At 41.6% G+C, this 23,129-nt stretch overlaps 2 protein-coding genes across 5 annotated transcripts in view; one reads left to right on the top strand and one right to left on the bottom strand.

Moving 5' to 3' along the window:
* Positions 1-19,169, top strand: part of SLC41A2 (solute carrier family 41 member 2) — a 64,165-nt gene extending 44,996 nt beyond the window's left edge. For 2 of the 3 annotated variants that reach the window (XR_010027543.1, XR_010027542.1), the window contains exon 12: positions 350-2,564. Coding sequence is in view for 1 of the 3 variants with exons in the window: in XM_063154338.1 (XP_063010408.1) it covers positions 17,370-17,378 (9 nt within the window). In the remaining 2 variants the exon portion in view is untranslated. Of the gene's footprint in view, positions 1-349; positions 2,565-17,369 lie in introns of those variants that run through there. The other variant, XM_063154338.1, reaches the window with a different exon arrangement.
* Positions 6,686-23,129, bottom strand: part of CHST11 (carbohydrate sulfotransferase 11) — a 158,949-nt gene continuing 142,505 nt past the window's right edge. For both annotated transcript variants that reach the window (XM_063154341.1, XM_063154343.1), the window contains exon 3: positions 6,686-11,529. In XM_063154341.1, coding sequence (XP_063010411.1) covers positions 10,681-11,529 — 849 coding nt within the window. In that variant the 3' untranslated portion in view covers positions 6,686-10,680. The remainder of the gene's footprint in view (positions 11,530-23,129) is intronic.

Below are 23,129 nucleotides of genomic sequence, written 5' to 3'. Positions count from 1 at the left end.
AAAAGAGTGCTTGGATACCAGAGAATTTTTTCAAGTACTCAAAAGCTGAACACCCTTAACCAATTTTAATTTTAGTCAAGTCAATCTCTTCACAGCGTTCCACCTACTTGATTTTTTAAAAAAGCCCAGTAATAATGAATTACTTTACTTCATATGTGGCTAAGAAATGTTAGCAGAAATTCTGTCAGAGACAAATTGTGTGCTTTTTGTACTGCTTAAAATATAGAATTGAAAGGGACATCCTGAGATGTTATTGTCTCTTTTTATCAAAACAGCCATATTTTATAATCTTGCAGATAAAATGATGACTCTTGGTATTAAAATTCATTAAGTCCTTTCCTCCTTTCAGGCTGCCAGAAGATTCTTTCAAAACTTCCGTTATAATCTGCCCAAGTAGGGCTATGGCTGGTTCACATCTCTTTGCTTTTGAGTCAGCATGGAGCACTTCCTTCGATTCTTGCTTTTATCATCTCATTCACCTCTTTTAACTTGTGGGTCATCCTAAAGCTCCTCCTGGAACATTTTCATTCTGCTGATGAGCTAGACCAGCCAGAAGCTGCAGGTGGAATGCCTTACAAGTTACTGTCTGTAACCTGGTGCTGAGCAACTCTTGGGGTTGTCTTGTTTGGCCTTTCTTATTGTCTGTTATTTTTTTTCCTCTACTGCAGAAATATCTCTAAGGGGAGTAGAACTACAGGCAGGTTATTTGAAATGTGTGTTGTTTTCCATTCTGAAGGACTCTCTGGCCATCTCAATGGCTCTGTGAGTGTGCATGAAAAGGGATAATCTTATTTGTAAAGTACAGTCAGGTGCAGCTTTTAAATGTGGAGTCAGTAGTGTTTCATACCATAGGTGTTTTCTTTTCCTGTGTAATGCTTTGAAAATTATCATTCTAGTGTGTTACTGAATGACTCCAGCTCCTTTTTAGAGTAATTATATAGCCATGATTGTTCCTCTGCTTTATTATGCTGTTTGATATAAGGGAGGATTCTTCTTTTAACATATGTAGATCAATATTTTGATTTTTACAGCATTACTGTACATCTTGTCTTAATCTGTAATGTTTTAATTGGTAAAATTATCTCCCACTCCCATGTTTAATATATTAATTTCACTGGGATTTTTAGAATATTGATGAGAAACTGGTGAGCAGCAAATTAATTTCCCTCCTTTTTACAATTTGCAAACAAAATTAGACTTTTCTCATATAAAGATTAGAACAGCATGAGGATTAAGGCTTTACAAATGCAGTACAGTTTGCAGAATCAGGATTCAAAATGAGACCTATCATCTTTTTAATGTATTTGCTGCTTCAGTTGTGAGCGTCACTAAAAGCTGTCTTAAATGCAAGAATAGCCTCAGAATACATGTCATGAAACAGTAGCATAAGTGCTCTGTGAAATGAAGTGTTGGAAATTCCTTATTATTATTGTAATGGTAAAATTTCTATTGCAAATGAGATAGTCTCTTTAGAGGTGCAGAAAATGGCAACAGAATATGATAATTGAATTATAATCTTCTTTGGAAAAAGTAAGGTAATGTTCACAAACAGTACTAGAAGGACTGGAAGTGCTGTGAAGTCTCTTAGTAGGATTTTTCTTTTCTTTCTTTGACTAGATTTTTTGTGATACCATACACTGTTTTGTGTTTTCTAATCCATTCCCAATCACTTCAGTCTCTTGTTTAGTAATCTTTAGGATTATCATTTTCTCATATGTATTTGGAGTTAAATAAACAGTGTTTTTTATATATAGGTCAGTAAAGAACTAGGAAAAAAAAGTGTGTTTTGTCATTAAAGCCTCATTCTGTTAGTCCTAAAGGAAAGTCTTTCGGTTAAATTTAATGAAAATTTGATCATCCTGCATGCTGTGCATGAATACTCTGGGGAATCCAATATTAGCAAGACATGAATAATTCACAGTTAAAGCTAAGAACCAGTATGTTTACTAAATATACAAGATTGGGTGGGTACTCAAAAGCAGGAGTCATTCAGCATTGGCTGGACTGGGTGGGCTTTACCTTCTCTGCAGCTAAAAAAATGTCAAAAAAATGTCTTGGTTTCAAGTCCTGCTAGTTATTTATTTAATATGCAGGCTAGTTCATCATATCCTCTGTTTTTGCTTTTATTTCTCAGTCCAAACTATACTTGAAGTATGCTTCTTCCTTACTTAGCATTCTTCAACTTGCACTTTTGGGAGATTGTTTCCTCCTCAAGAGCTGCTTAAGGTCTTAAAAGGTAGAGGAAGTGCTTTCCTTGAATAATTCTAAATCTGAATTTCCTTGAATAATTCTAATTCTAAATTCACTTTTTGCAAGTGAAATGGGGTGCAAGTGAAATCCTGAATTAATTATATGGTGGACACTTTCTGAACAGATCCTCAGGATTTAATAATGCTAAGTTCTCAGATTTACATTTGAAGTTTTACTATGAATAGGATCTTTTAAAAGATTTTGTCTGTTTAATAACTTTTTTCTCTCACTTCTTGGTTCAAATTAATGAAACTGTTGCCTTGTCCCATGTACAGTAGAATAGTATTTTAATAAATCTGACATTCTGAATGGTATTTCAAAAGTTATGAACAACAATACTTGTTTTGTACTTGAGAAGCAATCATCCACTATTTTCCTCTGCATCCTCATACTATGGTTAACTTTAAATTATCCAAAGCCCTTTTCCCCCCTTTTTGTTTCTGTTCTCTCAGTGCTGACAGAACTAATTATTTTATTACCTTATAGCATCCAGAGTTCTGGAGTAATATCAGAACATACTTCATGCCAATTGTTTTGAAGAATGAACCAATTTTTACTAGCTAAAAAGGAAAACTGATATGTCTGATTAATTCTGGTTCTAAGGAGATGAAGGGTAGCTTTCACTTAAAAGAGATTAGTTTGGAGGATTTCCAGAATCCAAGTGAGCTTTCTAAGCTTGACCACATTTAGGTAACTGGGATCAGCTCAGGTGCCAATTTGTGGACAAAAGTTTGGATGATTTGGAGACAAAAGCAAGCTCTGTATTTGTCTGATACATGAGGATTGGCTGATCAGCTCTATCTCTTTCATTAATTTCATCTTCATGCTTTGCTATTGCAGCTTCTTTAGTCCCAACCCAGTAAGGCCACTAAGTACTATGGTAGTATGTAAGTCCCCACGTGTGTATGGGGACTGTGGTCCCCTTGTAAGAGCAGACAGCAAGGCCTTTGAAAAAAAGAAACTTCTAAAAAACCTGCATGTCATTTGTCCAAAACGAAAGATCTAAGTTCTTTGAATTCAGATCCAAAAAGACATACTTATTCCCTGGCTTCACTTCTAGCTGGCCTTTGCTATATTACCACATTAGAAAGCTGCTTCATTTAAAAAAAACCCCAGCGTTTTGGAAGCACTGTAAAGTTACTGAGCCAAAGTGCAGGAAATGCAGCTCTGTTAGACCCCACACTGGTTACGTGCCCTGTACATGAGACTGACATGAGCTGCAACAGCGTTGACCCCTCAGGGAGAAATAAACCCCCTGCTTTGAGCCTGACTGTAGAGCCTTGGCATTAAAGCGCTGGTGAATGCACACATACCTCTGGAATTTGTGTAGCTTTTAGACTGGCACTAAGAGAAAGAAACATTTTTAGCATGCATTACAAGCAGGAGAAAGAGATCCTATTACCATAGGAACTCTCTCACAATGACATGAGACAAAACTAATGAATGTTCACCTTTTTGGTTGTTGATTCTCATTCAGCTCTAACTACATTGCATACAGTTTTCTGTCATATTATGGAATTGAAGTGTTGTTCAGCAAAAGCTCATTTTTAGTTATCTTGTCTTTTTCTGGTCATGGTCAAATCTCCTGCTCCTTATCTAAGGATATCCTTATCTAAGGATATCAACTTGTAATCCATTTTCTCCTGTCCATACCTATAAAGAAAACTCCTGCCCCACATAAAAGGAGATTTTCCCCCGCTATTCTTCTGCTTTTAGGAAGATATGGCTTACAACTCTGTAGACTAGGCCAGACCCATTCACCTTTCTGTATGCTCTCAGTTGTGTCCTGTTTGCAGGAAGCCTCTGAAGGCCACAGAATAATCTGGAATTTCTTTTCCAACACAGGACCAGGAATAGGAGGGCTATTTCCGCTTTTCCACAGCTATACAGACTTAATTTCTCACCTGAATTGCACTCACCTGTGCTTCCTTCTAATCTTTGCACCATTACTCCAAGAACTTTTTTCATTAAAAAATTGTGGATTTAGTTTTTGATTTTTTCGAAGGGAAAAAGGGAGGCTTTGAAAGCAGCTGCTTTGGGAATTCTACATCTAGCATGTAAAATCATATTGCATACAGAGCAGGAACATTTCTACGATAAACTAGAAAAGCACATTGTAAAATTAATTCAAGCTAGTGAAGTTGTTATGTCCTTCCATATAACCAAGGCAAATGTCTTAATAAATCATGAATAGCTGTTATTCCTGAAAGGAATATGTTTTGTTTTTCTTCAATGGAGGTCTCAGCATTTACCTGGACACAGTGGTTGTCTCTCCACAGCATGGCTGCTTGCTCTGATTTGACCTTTCTATCTAAATTAATTTCCTTGACGTTTAAAATGTAGTAAAAAATGCAGTGATTGATTTCATTCATAGAGCAATCATTTTTTAAAAAAAACCCTCTACTTCAAACATAAAACTCAATCAGTTTTAGCTAGAATAGTTATCTGCTAAAGGAAGTCTGAATAAATTGAGCCTAAGAAAGGCTTAGATAAAGGTTAAACCCTGACTTTGCACAAGCTTTTATGGGAAATTCGGGCTGCTGTGGGTTGCGGATTTTGACTTGATTGTAGGACTGCAAATACCTGCTGACAGCACAGAGACCTCTTTCTGCTAAAAAGGCATGAATTGCCACAGTAAAATTCTAGTTTTTAGAACAAGCCAAAGCCTAATGGGTAAGCTGTTATCACTCAGCTGTATGTTACCCTGACAGCTTTATGTATTAGTGAAAAAAAGAGAAACCAGGGAATAAACTTTGGATTGATTTTTTTTCTCTGACTGAGGAAAACAGCTTTGCTGGTTGCTTGTTTTTTAATTAAAAACTCTGATTGAAATGAGATTTTCAAATCCACCTAATTTTACTGCAAGTGCTATGTCTCATTTTCCAAAATGATCTGTCCATTTGTTGCATAGTGCTAGGATGTGTGCTCCTAAAGGAATGTTAGCTCAGGTTGCTTTTACTAAAAAAATAGGGACAGTCAATGTCAAAATCAGTAATCTTATTAAGATATTGGCAAAATATATTTTAAATAATGTATAAAGAAATAATATTTTCTATATGTTTTCCTCCATGAAGAAGTCACTACTGTAGGTCCTTAATGTCTCTGACTTAGCCAAGCAGAAGGTTTTTATTGACAGTGAGTTGAATCTCAGAGTCCAGAGGCTCGAGCACGACAGTAGAGTGACATTTCAAGTAATAGGGGAAACAAGTGGCTTCTTGTCATGCCAATAGAGAAGATGAAGTTGATTTTACTCTTTTAACATAGATTTTATACAATTGATTAGCATGCAATCTGGGGAGGTGGCATTTGGGTACGTCTTCCAGTGCACTGAGGAATAAACCAGACTCTAATATTTCAAAAATTTCAATCTTTGGCAAAGTTGTAAGTGCAACTGGAAAAGCAAGATATTTTATTTTTGTGTGGCTTCAGGAGTCTGGTACGTGATGATGTGTAATACAGCTAGTGAGAAAGGCATGGTGCTGCTGGTTGGCAAGCATATGCCCTGATTGCTGCTCTGCTGCTGGCTGAACGTGCTTGATTTTTTTCTCTTTTCCTTCCCATTCTCCACATTTTAAATTCTTTCATAATTATGATGGAATTGAATGAAACGTGTTTTTATCCAACCAAAGGTTTGGAAGTACTGGAGTTCATGCCTGCACAGGGAGCAGGTTATGACCACAGGAACAGTCTTTCTTCAAACTTTGCATCATCTCTACTGGACTTAATCTCTTATTTGGGCCAGAGGACACTTCAGTTGTGCAGGATCCTGTCACTTTGTCATACCCTGCAGTGCTCCCTATCCATCTCCCAGTGCCAGGATGCTGCCCACAGCCCTGCTGCTGCCAGCTCTCCTGTCCTACAGCAGCTTCCTGAGGCCAGTACCACGGGGCAGCTGCTGGATATAAATAGGAAGGGATTTTGTAAATTTGGGGTTATTTAATGGAAAAATTGAGGCCAAAAGGACAGATCTTCAAGTTTCCTTCACTGGTGCAAATCCAGTTTTTTCAGTCTCTGTGGCAGTATGAGAGACTGGTCTTTCCACTATCTCACAAGCAATGAAGGAAACCACACAAAAGCTGTGCACCCAAGGCTGTGCAGAGAGGCCATTTCTTACTCCATTACCCCAAAAATGGAAGTTTCTGGGTTTGTATGCAAGTGATTTCAATTTTGTAAAGCCCCCAGCTCCCTCCCTCTGTCCATGGTTGAGTTCTGCAGCTGTTGCTTCCCTGGTCTCGGTTCCCTGGCTGCTCTGCCCACTGAACCCCACCAAGGGATTTCTCCTACTCCACAGGAGTAGATAATTTTGAGTTTTCAGTGTGTCCTGCCTATAATATACAATAAAGCAGGTAAGAAAGCAAAGCTATGTGGACAAAAATCCCACCCTGAAAAATCCGCCCTGAAAGAATGAGCCATAAATAAAGCACACAGAGAGGAATTTTCTTTCTTCAATTTAATTGAAGTTACTTAGAAAAATAATCAGGCTTGAATGGCTTTTTTAAGGAAAGACTCATGAGCAGGTCACACTTGTGTTGGCAATGTGTAATTTATCTTTTTTGCTTTATTAACAGTATATTTAAGTATAAGGAGATACTTTTCTACAACAAGCCTTCTACTGCATACAAATAGATTAAAAAAAAATCCAACCCCACTTGATGTTAAATTATTCGTACACATTGTATTGTGCATGCATGTAAGAAAATAACACTCTCTGTAACAAGAGTAATAGTAAGGACAGTCCCTTTTTGTACCTGAAAAGTGCAGCAGACTACAGTGAAACCCTAAAACATCTGGGGTCAGCTTACTTCTAAAAGCACTTCTGCTAGTGGATTATTTATTTCACTTGTTTTACACAGCGCATGGTTCACGCAGCTTGCATGTTTCTGTCATAATGGACATGGTTTATGAAGAGGCTGAAGCATGGACTGAGCCAGGTTTGGGGGAACATCCCACCACCCAACAGTCTCTATCATGTTCATATGGGCCAAATTCAGCCTGCACTCCCAAGTTAAGGTGCTTGATGCCATTTGGGGGGAATGACCCCTCAGCTGTGGGTATCGTGCCAAGTACAGAGCCACCAGCACTGCTGGGCTCAGGGCTGGCCCTGTCAAATGACAGGGAGGCAACTGCTGCTCAGAGATAAGGATCACTGCTCCAGCAGCTTTGAGGGGGCTGGGAACAGAGGTGGGGAGCAGGAACACTGCTGTTCTCTCTGTGCTTATCACTACTAGACATAATTAATACACGCCCTTCTACAACAGCAGCTTCCCAGGTGGCCCTTGCAGCCCCATGGGCATGTCTGTGTTTCACATTTTGCTGTGGCTCTGTGCTGCCCATTTGTCTCCCAGGATCAGCTGTGGCCACAGCAGAAATGGAGCTGGGAGAGAGGCAGAACTCAGGAGCAGACCAGCCCCTCTTCTGCAGCTGGGAAACCCAGGGAAGAGAGAGTTAGAGGGTAAAACCAACCCAGTTCTCTGGCTGCCCCCCACGGCAGGTGGTGGCTACCAGCTCACTGACATGAGCATGAACAACCCTGAATGTCCTCCTGTGTAGCTGCACTGGAAAGACAGATTTTTTTGCTCAGTCAAAACAGCGTGCCGAATAGGCCAAAAGAAATGGCTATTCCTCTGCATTTGTCATCCTGCTCTGAGCTGGTGAGGGCTTGCTGCTCACTGCACAGGACATGATCATATCTAGCATGTCAGCTATTCATTTTAAACACAGATCTACAGCCCATTCACAGCACCTCAAAATAGATATAATGCACTAAATAGCCAGGTTGTAGTAGTTTGGGATCAAGGTTTTTCAAAAGCAAGGGATTTCATGCACCCACTGAAGTTCACATAAAAGCCTTCTCAGTGCTGAGCATCCACCCGTAGAGCTACCCTCTGTGGGGAGCCAGAATTTAGGAAATCCAACCCAAAGCTGTTGCTAAAAATCCTGGCTGGAGCAATGGTCACCCCTCATATCTCCTGAACACATTTTTCACTTAAAGCTTTTCTGTCACAGCTACCACATAGAGGTTTGGTGTCTCCTAAGCTGTGAAACTACAGAGAATATTTCAGAATGCATAAAAATGTGGTGATGGTGCCAGAGAAAAGTACAAAAAGAAAGGGGGAAGCACACTCTGTTCTTGAAATATTTACTTTCTGAAGCAACTTTTGTCTTAAATGAAAAAAATTGCATCACATTCTGCTGGATGGATGAAGAGCTGACTGAGAAGAAAATTGGATCAAAATATGAGCACTGTAGGATGCAAGATCAAACTAACACACAAATAGCTTGTAGGAAGTATTGTGAGGAGAAGGGCAACCTGCCTCAGACAGTTGTTTTTTTAACAAACATAGAACCATTGAACTAGGAACATAAGAGGGCCAGGCCACTGTGAGAGGTATAGCTCCACACACTCTAAATGAGACTAAACTGCTTTAAAGTAAAACAACAATCAGTAATTAGCAATGGATCAGGAATTCAGAGGGGTGAGCCAGCCAGCCAGCCCCTTGTCAGCCACTGGCCCAGTGCTCCAGGTTATAAATAGGGGCTGGGTTATGAAAACTGTGGCTGTTCCAGAATGGATAAGAGATTTATTTGTATGGTATGATAGAGAAAATAATGACCTGAATCCTGCCTAAGACCAAATCCAATTGTGAAAGGACTTCAGTTGCTGTTTGTTACGTTAGTTTTTCAACGAGATTTATTCAGCAACTTATTTTTATCAAATAAAATGCAAACTATTTTCTTCTTTAATCACATCTGTGTCCTGGAAACTAATGCAATTCAGTGGATATTACTGGCTACTGTACAATTTGACATTTTTCACGATCTGGCTCTGATACTGTTGAAACAGCTCTGCCTTGAGCTGAGTTTATTTAAATCATCAGTCTTTTCTGAAAGGGTTTGTTTTCATCAAAAGATTGACATGCAGGCAAGTTAAACCCCTTGTTTTAACTATCTATCAACTTTAAAACAGATCTTATATTTTTACAAGTGTCAGTTTAGCCTCTGCCTACTTTTGCCCATCAGCTGCCTGTGTATGCCTGTGGCTACAGAGCATTCCCTCACCTGCTTCCAACTGAAGCAAACATCTAGAGAAGCCTGATTTTCTGCTCCCACTAGCTACTAACAGATCCACACTGAAATACCATTTTTCATTGTTTATCTGCCGTGCATAGATTACTATCTGCTTACCCAAAACAATCTGCCATCTCAAAAAGCAGTTAAACACAAAACAACTGCTACTGAGACATTCCCCTTAAGATAAAAGGTTATGGTGTTACATTAGAGATGACTTGGATGAATTTCTAACACATCAGAACTTAGAAAAATTCCTGTCAATGGCATTTAGGCATCAACTAAAAAAGAAGGCTTCTTCTCCTCCCTAGGAAAAAGCCATGAATCCATCATGTAGGAAGATGAAAGCTTTTTTATTGCCTTGCATGCTTAGAGAATCAACATGAAGATGACTTTTTGAATTTTCAAATTACATGCCCAGATTGTTTACAGCAACGTATCATTACCAGTTGGTTGCCCATCTTAGGATCAATTAGGGAGGCATGACTTGAAGAGGATGGATGTCCCCACAGCTCCATCCTGGATATGAATTAAGTTGATGCCAATTGCTTTGGGCATTCAAAAAATCTCTTACAGCCACTTTCCAAATGCTGATTCTTTTCTGATGGACCATCCCCAATTCATTTGGGCTGGGAGGCTTCAAATTAAGAGCCAGTGGGAGTGGTCGTATTCTCCAAAAACTCATTAAGACTTATAAAAGGTTCTCTTCCTAAAGAATACATTAATGTTTCTTTCAGTCATGGGTATTAGATACCCATGAATCTACCCAAATCTGGGTTACTTTTCTTTTTCAGGCCTAGAAAGACAGATTTTGTACTAGTATGGAGCGCAACATCACTTTCTAAAGAACTTATTTTCACCAATCTTCCCAAAGCATGTGGCTCCAGAACCATTTCCATATTTACCTGCATCATTGCCTAATGGAAGATTATTATTACCCAGAGCAAGCTGGAAATCGAGGAAAGCCCAAAACCAGACTCCTTTTGTCCACATGTTATCCTATCTCTGCTGCTGAAGTGAAACCTACCAAGAGACAATGTTTTAAATAAGTATAAATAACATTAATTAGAACTGGAGGAATGCAAGATCAATGAAATTCACCAGAACACAATTAACATTTGTTTAAACAGTGTAGCAGTATTATTCATTTCTACAGCTAGATCATCACAATCCCGTTACCCTGCAAAGAGAGCTGTCCTTTCTTACAGTTGATTTAAATAATTTTGACTGTGCTGCTCGCAGCATCATTCAAAAAAAGAAAATATTAATTTACAAAATAACCCATTCTCCATATTTATTATGACAAATAAAAATCTTAAATAAAACAGGCTTTCTCTCCCCTCTTTCCCCACAACCCATCCCTCATTCCAATTTCAGGTAGCTTGGCACTGAGTAATTAAACATTAAAAAATCAAGTTTGTAGACTTCATACAGCTGCATTTGGTGCAAGGAGCTGATGTTCTGGAAGAACTCTGTGGTCATTTCATCAGTAGTTCTCGTAGACTTTGCATAGGTGGGGAATTTCAGGTAGTTGCCTACTCCTGCCAGCTGGAGAATGTAATTTGAATCCTCTTCGAGCGTTTCGTACTTTCCTATGAGGTCGTAGTGGATGTGGCAAGGGTGGCAGAGGGAGTACACAGTCTGCCAGTGCTCGTTGAAGGGCTCTTCTCTTTGGGTGTGTGGGTCGATGAGATATGCCACGAACTCTTCAAATTTCACATCATCACCTTTCCGCAGAGCCTCCTGGGTTGCGTTTTTCCTTTGGCGCCTCACAATTTTGGTGCCATATCGTTTGTGGAAGGAAGTGTTGTACTTCTGGGTGAACTTGTTCCTGTAGGCTGACACCAGTCTTTCAAAAGGCTCGCGAACAAAGAGGAACTTCATGTAGTTTTTCAAGCGGTGGTTGATCTCTGGGATGCTGTACTGGTTGAGAGTCTTCAGGTTTGAAGACACGTGGGCTTCGTTGGCTGGGATTTCCATTGGATCGCTGTACTTCCCTCTTCCCGTCAGAACCATCATGACTCTCTTCCAGTTTGTGCAGGCCACTTTGGGAACATAGCAATAGATCATTTCATGATCCTCATCCACGACCAGGTGCTTGAGATCGTTGGGTGTCAGCACACGGCGCTTCCTGCTGGACACGCTGTTTGCTCGGCATGTGTCTGTCACTTGGTCTCGTCTGATCTGATGAAGAATTGCTGTGTTGGACAACTGCAAAGGAAGCACAGGCACCAGAAGTAAAGGGCTGGGAAACTCTCAATGCCTTTTTTGTTTATTATACAAATTCATAGAAAAGCAGATCTTTCCCTGCATGGAATAATTCATTATGTGACTGAGTACAACTGACACTATTCTAGAAGACAAACTTTTTGTCTCAAAACTTCTTGATACACATTGATTAAATGCTGTTCACAGAGTATCCAGAGCTTTGCTTTGAAGATAATATTAAGGAGCACAAGTGCTCACACAGCATGGTGGCAAGTGCAGTTACAGAACCCTCATCCTCAGATGTGGTCACTGCTTCTCTTAGGCCTGGAAAACAAATTTTGCCTTCACTCTGCAGTTAAATCCACAGCTACAGCAGTGTTGGACCTTTTGCTGCTGAGATGGGGTAGGAAGACACTGGAAAATTTGACAAAATGAAAATACTGTGTGTTCTTGTTATTGGTGTCTTTTTGGTTAGAAAATTTAATAGTCATGGCTTGTTTCTTGGCTATGACCTTGAATATGGCTTACATAGCTATGGCCAGAATAAATGAAGTCCATGGATATTCCTGCAACTCCCCAAGAGGAAGATTCATTCAGACCATGCCGGTGCAGGGCTCCTGTGTTTGGTTATTCAGAGGTGTCTCTGCATGGCATGAGGTTTTTCTGTGCAGCCCTATCCTCACTGCTATAAATACCTTATTACTTATTGAGAACAAACTGCATCAAAGTAATAGTGGAAAGATGTTAGTAATGTCATTTGCATTTATTTAACACCGTTTACCTGTGAATTTTGAAGAACCTTATGCTCAATAATGAGTTTAGCCTCAAAGACAAGAATTAATTGCAAGTATTGACCTTCCTATTTGATAGGCAAGGAGGTCTGAGATTCCTTCTTCTATGCTGAATCTTTCAAAAGTATTTATCTTGTACCTTCTTGTTGAATTAACATGAATCACAGGACACTGAAAAGAAGTATTTGAGGCAATGCAGACTCTATGCACCTGTTATGTGTGTTCCTTTGATTATAGGCATCTTTCTCCCTGCCAGTATACCAGGAAAAAACAGTACATGCCAGGCAAAACCTTGGCAAATGGTTTTGCACCAGCTTGGGAGTTCTGAACCTCCAGTTCCTGCAGTCACGGGTCAAATCTCTGCTTTCAGTAGCAGTACTTAGCCATGATTCCTATTTTAAAAACCCACCAAAACTCAAGGAACAGAATCCAAATGAACTGTAGAGTCAAAACCCAAATGAAAGTCCAAAATGGGACCAAGCCAGTTGCAGGATTTCTGAGCTTTGCAGAGAAAATAAATAGAAATTGTTTTGTTACAGACTAGTGCTAGGAGTCCAAGTTTCACCCACCCAAAGGGCAACAAAAGCTTTTGCAGCACGTGAGCAACAAAGACTCTCCCTCTGCCTGGGCTGTGGTGGGTTGCAGAGAAATGTCTCGATAGTATGAGCAACACCAAGGGGCTGATGTAGCTCAGCTCTGGGCAGGAGGACTTTTTCTTCAAGAGAGTGTGTATGTGCCAAGCCTGGGACCTCTGTATTTTGCACAGTCTACCACTTCTCGTCTGAATTCCCTGATACTTTCCTCATCTATTTTGCTCCTCTGTTCAGTGAAATGCTGGCTAGTGGTTAAAATGTGCACTAGCCCAGTGGAGTTCTTTTAGACAGCTTGGCTTGTCTTTTATGTGTATGTGGTATCCCCCTGGATATCTCCCAGGTGCACTTCAAGGGCAGTTTTGTGTCACAGTCAAAGTGATGAGAAGCCAGATGTGAAATGTGCTTCGTGCTTCCTAGGAAAACTGACTGGCAGGGAGTTTCCAAATTAGATGTTAGAAAGCAATTCTGAAGGACCACACCGATTTTTCAAGAAAATTACTTTTTCTTTTAAAAAAATCCCTTTTTCAATTTATGATGTCCTCAGAGAAAAACAGAAATTATGGATCTCAACCAGCTCTATACTCATTAGTTACCAGTCAATAATTTCCAAAGCACTAAACAAAACCCTATGCAAACACACAGACATACAAATTCCCTTTTGCAAATAAAAAGCTGAAATCTCTCCTCCTGCAGATTTTCATCAAAAATCATATAGCACAGGAATGCTGTTTGCCCCAGGTTTTAGGGAGAGCGGAGGGGGAGGGGGAGAGGGGAGGGGGGAGGGGAGGGGAGGGGAGGGGAGGGAAGGGAAGGGAAGGGAAGGGAAGGGAAGGGAAGGGAAGGGAAGGGAAGGGAAGGGAAGGGAAGGGAAGGGAAGGGAAGGGAAGGGAAGGGAAGGGAAGGGAAGGGAAGGAAGAAGGGGAAAGGAAAGAAGGAAGTGTCGGAAGGAAGGAAGTGTCGGAAGGAAGTGTCGGAAGGAAGTGTCGGAAGGAAGTGTCGGAAGGAAGGAAGTGTCGGAAGGAAGGAAGTGTCGGAAGGAAGGAAGTGTCGGAAGGAAGTGTCGGAAGGAAGGAAGGAAGTGTCGGAAGGAAGTGTCGGAAGGAAGTGTCGGAAGGAAGGAAGTGTCGGAAGGAAGGAAGTGTCGGAAGGAAGGAAGTGTCGGAAGGAAGTGTCGGAAGGAAGGAAGGAAGTGTCGGAAGGAAGTGTCGGAAGGAAGGAAGGAAGGAAGTGTCGGAAGGAAGGAAGGAAGGAAGTGTCGGAAGGAAGGAAGGAAGGAAGGAAGGAAGGAAGGAAGGAAGGAAGGAAGGAAGGAAGGAAGGAAGGAAGGAAGGAAGGAAGGAAGGAAGGAAGGAAGGAAGGAAGTGTCGGAAGGAAGGAAGTGTCGGAAGGAAGGAAGTGTCGGAAGGAAGGAAGTGTCGGAAGGAAGGAAGTGTCGGAAGGAAGGAAGGAAGGAAGGAAGGAAGGAAGGAAGGAAGGAAGGAAGGAAGGAAGGAAGGAAGGAAGGAAGGAAGGAAGGAAGGAAGGAAGGAAGGAAGGAAGGAAGGAAGGAAGGAAGGAAGGAAGGAAGGAAGGAAGGAAGGAAGGAAGGAAGGAAGGAAGGAAGGAAGTGTCGGAAGGAAGGAAGTGTCGGAAGGAAGGAAGTGTCGGAAGGAAGGAAGTGTCGGAAGGAAGTGTCGGAAGGAAGTGTCGGAAGGAAGTGTCGGAAGGAAGTGTCGGAAGGAAGTGTCGGAAGGAAGTGTCGGAAGGAAGTGTCGGAAGGAAGTGTCGGAAGGAAGTGTCGGAAGGAAGTGTCGGAAGGAAGGAAGGAAGGAAGGAAGGAAGGAAGGAAGGAAGGAAGGAAGGAAGGAAGGAAGGAAGGAAGGAAGGAAGGAAGGAAGGAAGGAAGGAAGGAAGGAAGGAAGGAAGGAAGGAAGGAAGGAAGGAAGTGTCGGAAGGAAGGAAGTGTCGGAAGGAAGTGTCGGAAGGAAGGAAGTGTCGGAAGGAAGGAAGTGTCGGAAGGAAGGAAGTGTCGGAAGGAAGGAAGTGTCGGAAGGAAGGAAGTGTCGGAAGGAAGGAAGGAAGTGTCGGAAGGAAGGAAGGAAGTGTCGGAAGGAAGTGTCGGAAGGAAGTGTCGGAAGGAAGTGTCGGAAGGAAGTGTCGGAAGGAAGGAAGGAAGTGTCGGAAGGAAGTGTCGGAAGGAAGTGTCGGAAGGAAGTGTCGGAAGGAAGTGTCGGAAGGAAGTGTCGGAAGGAAGGAAGGAAGTGTCGGAAGGAAGGAAGGAAGGAAGGAAGGAAGGAAGGAAGGAAGGAAGGAAGGAAGGAAGGAAGGAAGGAAGGAAGGAAGGAAGGAAGGAAGGAAGGAAGGAAGGAAGGAAGGAAGGAAGGAAGGAAGTAAGTGTCGGAAGGAAGTGTCGGAAGGAAGTGTCGGAAGGAAGTGTCGGAAGGAAGGAAGGAAGTGTCGGAAGGAAGTGTCGGAAGGAAGTGTCGGAAGGAAGTGTCGGAAGGAAGTGTCGGAAGGAAGTGTCGGAAGGAAGGAAGGAAGGAAGGAAGGAAGGAAGGAAGGAAGGAAGGAAGGAAGGAAGGAAGGAAGGAAGGAAGGAAGGAAGGAAGGAAGGAAGGAAGGAAGGAAGGAAGGAAGGAAGGAAGGAAGGAAGGAAGGAAGGAAGGAAGGAAGGAAGGAAGGAAGGAAGGAAGGAAGGAAGGAAGGAAGGAAGGAAGGAAGGAAGGAAGGAAGGAAGGAAGGAAGGAAGGAAGGAAGGAAGGAAGGAAAAGAAAGAAATGCCTGAATATATTGCTACATTATAATATGTTAATGCACTGTGTCTAATTTTCTGGTGCTGTTGTTAGGATAAATACAGAATTAAGTGGATGAGATTCTATGGTCTGTATTAGATAGAAGGTCAGATTTGATAATCTAATGGTTGCTTCAGACCCTAATCTGCAGATGAATCTTTGTAGAGCTGTGCTTTGCTCCGGATTTCATTCCTCCATCAATAGGCTAAGCACTTCCCCATACATTAACACTAATGAGCTTTTCAGACATTTAGAGTAAGGGGAAAAACGCAGCTTTAGTATTTGCAGTTACCAATGAGCTTGTATTACTTAAATTCATTTAAGTAATTGTGCATTTTCAAGTGGTACTTTCCTCTCATTCTTTTTAACATGGAAAAAAAAATGAAGAAATGGCATAAAAGCCATTTCAAGCACTAAGTACACAGCAACACCCCAGGGTGAGCTGTGCATGTGCTCTGACCTGCCTGGGGGCACACAGAATGCATATTAAATAGCATTAAACAGTAAAAGATTGTCTAGTTCTCATCAATGACAGCACTCTTTGGAATGGCGGATGGATAAAGGGCCACATAGGAAATAGAAAGCTTGACTTCCTTTTTATTCTATCCTACTAACTTCAGTTTATTAAAACAAACAAACAAAAAAGATAAAAGGCCAATCCAGTGACTGTCTTAGAACAATGCCAAGTGTTTCAAAGCCCATTTCTTCTGCAGCTGACTAACACACCTGATGCACCCTAGAAAAACTGACCTACCTGCTTCTCCCAGAGACACAGAGTCCTGCTGGCTCTCCTTGAGGTTTGATGGCAACAGCCCCCTTGCTGAAGGAGTGGCTGAGAGAAAAGCCATATTGACCCTGCTCTAGTGAAAGGCCAGGTAAGGCACCTGAGAGCCTTTAGTGGAACCCTGAAAGAACCAAACTCTCCTTTGCACAAAGGACACGCTCTAGGCCCCTAGAGTCTACACAGCACCATGGAGGGTAATCATAAGAGCATTTTCAATTTAGTATTTTGAAACAATATATCAACAGTGGGTGAGCTGATGGTAATATGGTTCCTCTTCTTTTAAAGTTACAGGCAGGGCTTTTAAGCCACATAACGATTTCACTCCTGAAACTGGTAAGGGGACCTGGAGAAATGGTTAAGTTTAAATGAGACTGGAAACACATTTGTTTAAACTAGAGACTCCCTGGCCAAGGAAAATGTGCAAATGTGCTCACAGGTAATGAGGAAAATATACCCCACAAAATTAGGCAGCCTGAGAGAAGATCCAAGGAACAGATATCTTTAAACCCATGGATGGTAAAGGACAAGAAAACAATTGGGGTAATGAACTTTTTTTCCTCCAAAGCTGTAACAGATGTGGCTACAGCAGAGTCGTGAGCATGCAGCTGCTGCCTGGACACTGATGGCTGTGCCCATGCTCATTACGAGAGGTCCCTGCTGACCCCTCAGTTCTAGAAACCACAATAAGTAATGGTCTAAATCCACTTTGGCTGAGGACACTTTTAAGCCTAAGAGCAGTGTGGGGATGGTGATAAAGTCGTGCTCAGGTGTGTCCTCTGACAGTTCAACTTGGACTTCATCAGGCCATTAAAGGTTTTGGGAAGACATCTGATAAAAGCAGCTGTTCTCCCCTGAAAGGATTGACACCAGAGATGCACTTAATAATGTTTTTGTTTTCCTGCAGAAGTTGTAAAGGGGGACAGAGAAGAAGCGTGTGTCAAGATCAAAGTTTTCCTTCCTTTTCTGATGCAGTAACTGAGTTGAACAGTGAAGCGACATGAGCAGTGGGAGACTTCTAAGCTCAGTGGCATTAAAAGAAGAAAAAGAAAAAAGTAGTCTGGGGACACTCTGCAGAAGCTTCTCATCTCTATCAGTCCCAAAGTAACAACAAGGGAGGAAAGTCCAATACACTCTGCCCTCTGTTCAGTGGAAGGTGGGGGTGTGTGTGCAGGGAGGGCAGGAGGGTGTTTTGTGGAGAGCACTAGAGAATATGCTGACCAGAAATGCATACGCTGACCAGCTGGCAGTCATCAACCCATTACAGGCAAAGGTTATTCAAGGTAAACCAGAGTAATGAGATGGGAGGTATTTCCTTCTGGTTACTTAGGCACAGCAGGATAAAGTAATCTTTGAAGACCTTTCCAAGCTTGATGGCCAAGCAGCAAGTACAGATTTAAATGCAGGGAATTTTTTAAAAAAAATTTTTCTGAATATAGTAGTCTACTGAAAACTAGGTGCAGACATCAAGTCAATTCATAGGTACCTGCACTGAAAGCAGTTTTTTAATAGAAGTATGGAAATACTGAAATGTAACTCAAAAAGCCCATTAATTAGGTTCTGTCTCACTATGAAAATTATGGTGGAAACCCTCCACATTTACCAGGCAGGATTTTGTTTATTTCTATTGCATCGCCCGCAGATAGTTCTGTATTGGCTCACAACCAGTCTATGCTGGGACTGCTAACATGACACTTGATCATGGCAGACTGAAGGGCAAAATTATCCAAATTAATTTAGCAAGGAATAAAGAGGATAAATATCGTGAATGGCATTTGCAGGCCCATTCCTTGCTAAATTGTTTTTTCTCTTCAATTTTGCCTCAACGAAGACTTTGCATCTGCCTTTAATTCTTCAGTTACCATCATATTTGGAGGTTTGGTTTGTGCCCTATGCTAGAACTGTACTAGTTGCTGCAGAGCTCCCCTCATCTGTGGTCCATCAACTAAAAACCAGCTGACACCCAGCTGTGTCTGTCCAGAACTGATAAAACCAGAGCTCATGTCCACCAAATTCTTCTTAACAGTATTTGTTCAGAAGAAGTGTGTATAGCAGCCTCAAAATCCACAGAAAGAAAGGTCTTCAAGTGAGAACTGTCAGACAGACTAACTATAGGTGGCACTAACGGTCCTGGTTGTGTGACATCAAGAGAGTCAGTTGTCTGAAATCTCAATTATTATCAGCTCTCCTTCCCCCAGCCCATCAATTACACCATCTCAGTTTTAGGAGGTGTTTGTTATTCAAGATACAAAATGGTTTTTAGTATTATTTTTGTTTTACCAGATGCTAAAAGGGTGGGGAATTTTTGAGCATGAGGTTACATGCAAGCATGTTTTCAATTCTGTTTTCACATGAAAGGTGTAAATAAGATTCTTGAAACCTTGATGGAGAGCCTTGAAGTTACAAACACGGTTTAGACTATTTTAAGACTTGGCTTTTACAATTTGCATCCATATCTACCCTACTTAGTGTATATATGTGCTATACACCAAGTTCTAGATTGTATTCTTCAAAATGTTCAGCATTAGACAATAATGGGGACCAACAATTTTTCATACTTGACAGTCCAAGCATTTCTCAAATCATCACAAATAATTATTACTCGGTGCAGATTTATACAGATGACAGTCAGACAATTGTAGCTGTGCAAATCAAAACACTGTATATAAAAGAACAATTGCATTTTCAATAAAGGGATTTTATTAAACTGACCTGAACTGCAGCATTTTTTTAAAGTAATAGCTTTGCAACTTTTCATACTTTGATTTACTTCACATTTCATGGCATATTAATTTTGACTTTACTTTTTCAAAATGTTTGAGCACTCAAATGAGGAGCATACCAAAAATTAATATTCAGAGAAAGAATATTGTGTGTCCTGAAGATGTAAATGCTTAACATCTTCCCTGAAAACCTGTGGACAGACAAACTGGAATATGAATTTGCTCTGAAAATGTCTCTATACAGTGACTGGATAATAGAAGATAAAACTAATATTAACTTAGAGCATTTTTACCAAATGAGAACATTTTAGAAGCAAATTATATCCTCTGAAGGAAACTCTTGAAATGTTACAAAGCTTTATTATTTTCTCCATTTCATGCATTGAACCTAGTGCCCTACGGAGAAGATTACGCTGAATATGCTTTATTTATTCAATTGCAAACCAAGATAACCACAGTTGCCATAGCAGAGAATGCACCAGGGCTATGAAAAGAAGGCTCAAAACTCTTGAAAATAAAACAGTCATACAGAGTAGTTGCTAAAACTGTATTGCCAAAAATCACAAATTGCTTCATACATTCCCTCCTTCTTCTTCCTATGCACGTCTCCAACTTTGTCCCTGTGTGTCTGTGTGCACTCAGAGAAGGGCACAGCAGGGAAGGGTGAGACAATTCAGCATTACTGTGGGGACTACAATGATTTAATTAAACCCCAAACCCACATCAACTTTGATCTTCACTCTTCTTTGACCAGGTGCTAGACAAGTACTAATTGGGTGGTAGGAAAAAAACAATACTGAACTGGGTAAAACCTGGCAACAGACACACATGCAGGCACAGATGGTGGTACTAGCCTGGGAAAATTTCACAAATAGGTCATTAAGTATTGGCCTTTTCATCTTGGACAGAAAGTTAAGTACCACAGAGAGGCTAAATGATGCAAAGTCTTGAAAAATCAGAGACTGACAACAAATGGCACAGCTGTATAGAAAACCAGCTTTTTAATAAGGCTAAAACTGTCACACAACATACTGATCCAGGAAAAAAAGAACCTGCTCCCTTCCAATACCACCTTCTCTTGTATAATCCCATACATCTTCGGAAGCCTGTCCATTCCCATTCTCCCTAATAGGAACTATTTGGTATCAGGACTCATGCCATACACAGGGTTTGGGGCTAATAAAATAAATGTAATACCTCTTGTAAAGTGTCTCCTCTGAACAAGGAGAGGGAAAAGTTGGAAGTCCCAAGGAAAATCATGCATAAAGACCTATGGCCTGGCCATATCGAGGGTGAAGGATGTGCTGACATGCATGTTGCTGTTCTGAAGCTCTGGGGAAATATTCTAAACACAGGGCAGGAAAAACCTGAAGTGACTGAGTTTAAGTGCAATACATGTAAGAGGTAAGAAATCTTCACGGAGGGCTGGAGAAGTCTTGAGCTGGGAACACTTGAAGCAAGCAATCTTCATGCTGGTGGGCTTATTGGGATTTAATTTATTGAAGATGAGTTTGGAGCTTTGTGTTGCTTGTACAAAGAGCACTTTGCACTGTCTTTCCAGCAGCCAAACAAAAGGAGGGGGAGAAGGCGAATAGATGATCAATCCTTTTTTTTGTTCTCTCACAAGAAGAAATGGATGAAACCCCAGGCTGGGACCTCAGCAGCCATGTGGGGTGAGGGTGATGGAGCTGTGCTGCTTTCCCATGTCAGAGGCTCTGTGGTGGGACCTGACCTCTCTGCACCACTGCCACAGCTTCTCGCCGCTGCTCTGGTATGAAAGGATGGCACGTGATGAATCTCTTTGCTCCTGGCTCATTCTGTAATGCAGCGATAAATCACTTTTTGCATGAAAAAGCTGAAAGGTCTGGTTATTGTATGAATTTAATTTTAAAATGAAAGCTCTCTGTCCTTTCCCCTCCAACACAAGCACATTGACAGATGTTCACACTTCTGATAGCTGGGGCTGAGCTCGTGCTCTCCAGACCTGTGTGTGGAACCTGTAACACACAGGGACACAACCACTGTCCTTCTAACCCTCCTTTCCCAAGGATAAACTACTGTTGTCCACAGGTGCTTGGGAAAGGGCCAGGCTTGCAGAACTGTCTCCAAGTCAGCAGGGACAGCAAGCAGGGTCAAAAAGGCTTCCACTTCCTGTCTCACAACTGCCAGGTTACTGTTGGGGCATAGATGAAACATTAACTGGTACAACCCAAACTCAGGGACAAGCACATGGGTTGGGAAGCTCAAAGCCAGGTGAGTGACCTATAGCTGCTGCACTCTGCTGTTACATCTTTACTGTGGGAGCTGTAGATATGATTTTCAAGGAAAGGCTTGAGAATTGTTTAGGAAAAGGCATGCCATGGACATCAGCACATGATGCACAAAGAGGAGCACTGGGCTGGGCATACATGGAGTCAGCCAGGGTGGAGCTGGGAGTAGCCCTTAAAAAACAGAGTAAGAAACAACATTTTAACATAGCTGGCATCTAGGAGACAATGGAAAAACTGACATTTGTTTCTGTGTTGCAAGGAGTTGTGGTGACAGGGGTGAGATAAACTGGGTGGAGTGAGGAAACAGGATAGAGTAGATACGTAAATACAAAAATACATAAGAAATTCCACAAGGAGGAAAGGAATAATTTGGACTCAGTCTGGTTAGGACAAGTAATAACAGAGCTAAACAAGAGCAATTCAGATACAGGATAGATGCTAACAGAAAGGTAAGATACATCTGTGCTGAAACAGAATGAGGAATGTCCAGCATTGGGAACATCCATCTGCCCAGAAAAGGGGAAAAGGACTCAAATTATCCCACCACACAGGCAGGTGTTGTCTTGCAGGTCCGTCATGCTTTGCAAATGTGGGATGGTGGCTTCTGTAAGCTAAGCTCACTATCATTAATCTCAGTATTCCACACACTCCAGGAGCAAGGTTTTTGGCAAACATTGCAGACCCATACAGGCAGGAGCCAGTCAGTGCTGTGAATGAAACACCCCTGAGGAAAAGGCAACACCATCCACCTCCAGGATGAGCTGAGACCAGACAGGAGCTCAGACAGAAATTGTGTGAAACCCTGCACAGGACGTGGGGAGGAGATACAGGAGGTCTGAATGCCTGGAGTTGCCTGGGACATATGTGCCCTGCTACCCTCAGCAGCTCTGACCTGGCAGCCAACATTTATGGCTTTCTTAGTAACACAAATCCTCCTCCTTTACCTCTGGGTTGCAGTTCGGGTGTCACACAGTCAAGTAGAAATACTTTTTTTTTTCTCAGCAGGATATCTGCTATTTTAAGTGAATACAATTTACTCAGTCCCATGCTAAATCAGGGTAATATGTTTCCAATTTTTAACTCAGTGTGCAGCACACCCAGAGCTTTTGAAACCAAAATAGGAGAAATAGGAGAGAGTTGCTGCATAGCTGGTTTCCTTACATAGAATTCATGGGCTTTAGCAACCCCCTTGAGGAGAGGGGAACCCTGCAATTATGTGTTTAGTGTGTTTAGTTCCCCAATCCAAGCAGGCCTTTGGTTGGGACAATGGGACACAGTGGGATGTCCCTTCCCACAATGATATTGTGATTACGGTAGCTCCTCAGAATGATATTTGGCCTCATGGTAGGATGTATCCTACGAAGGCGGCTGCTATGAAGGTTAGGAGGAGGATGACTCCAATGTGTCAGGTTTCTTTGTTTAGGTATGAGCCGTAGTAAAGTCCTCGGCCGATGTGTAGGTAAATGCAGATGAAGAAGAAAGAGGCTCCTTTTGCGTGGAGGTTACAGATGAGTCAGCCGATTTGCACGTCTCGGCATATGTGAGCGACAGAGGAGAAGGCCAGATTGGTGTCTGCTGAGTCGTGCATAGCTAGCAGAAGGCCTGTGATGATTTGGGTAATTAAGCAAACGCCCAGTAGAGACCCGAAGTTTCATCATGTTGAGATGTTTGATG

The sequence above is a fragment of the Melospiza melodia genome, chromosome 4, assembly GCF_035770615.1.
Source record: "Melospiza melodia melodia isolate bMelMel2 chromosome 4, bMelMel2.pri, whole genome shotgun sequence".
Classification (NCBI taxonomy): Eukaryota; Metazoa; Chordata; class Aves; order Passeriformes; family Passerellidae; genus Melospiza; species Melospiza melodia.
Note: the sequence above shows the minus strand (reverse complement) of the source record. Positions and strands in the feature narration are given on the sequence as shown.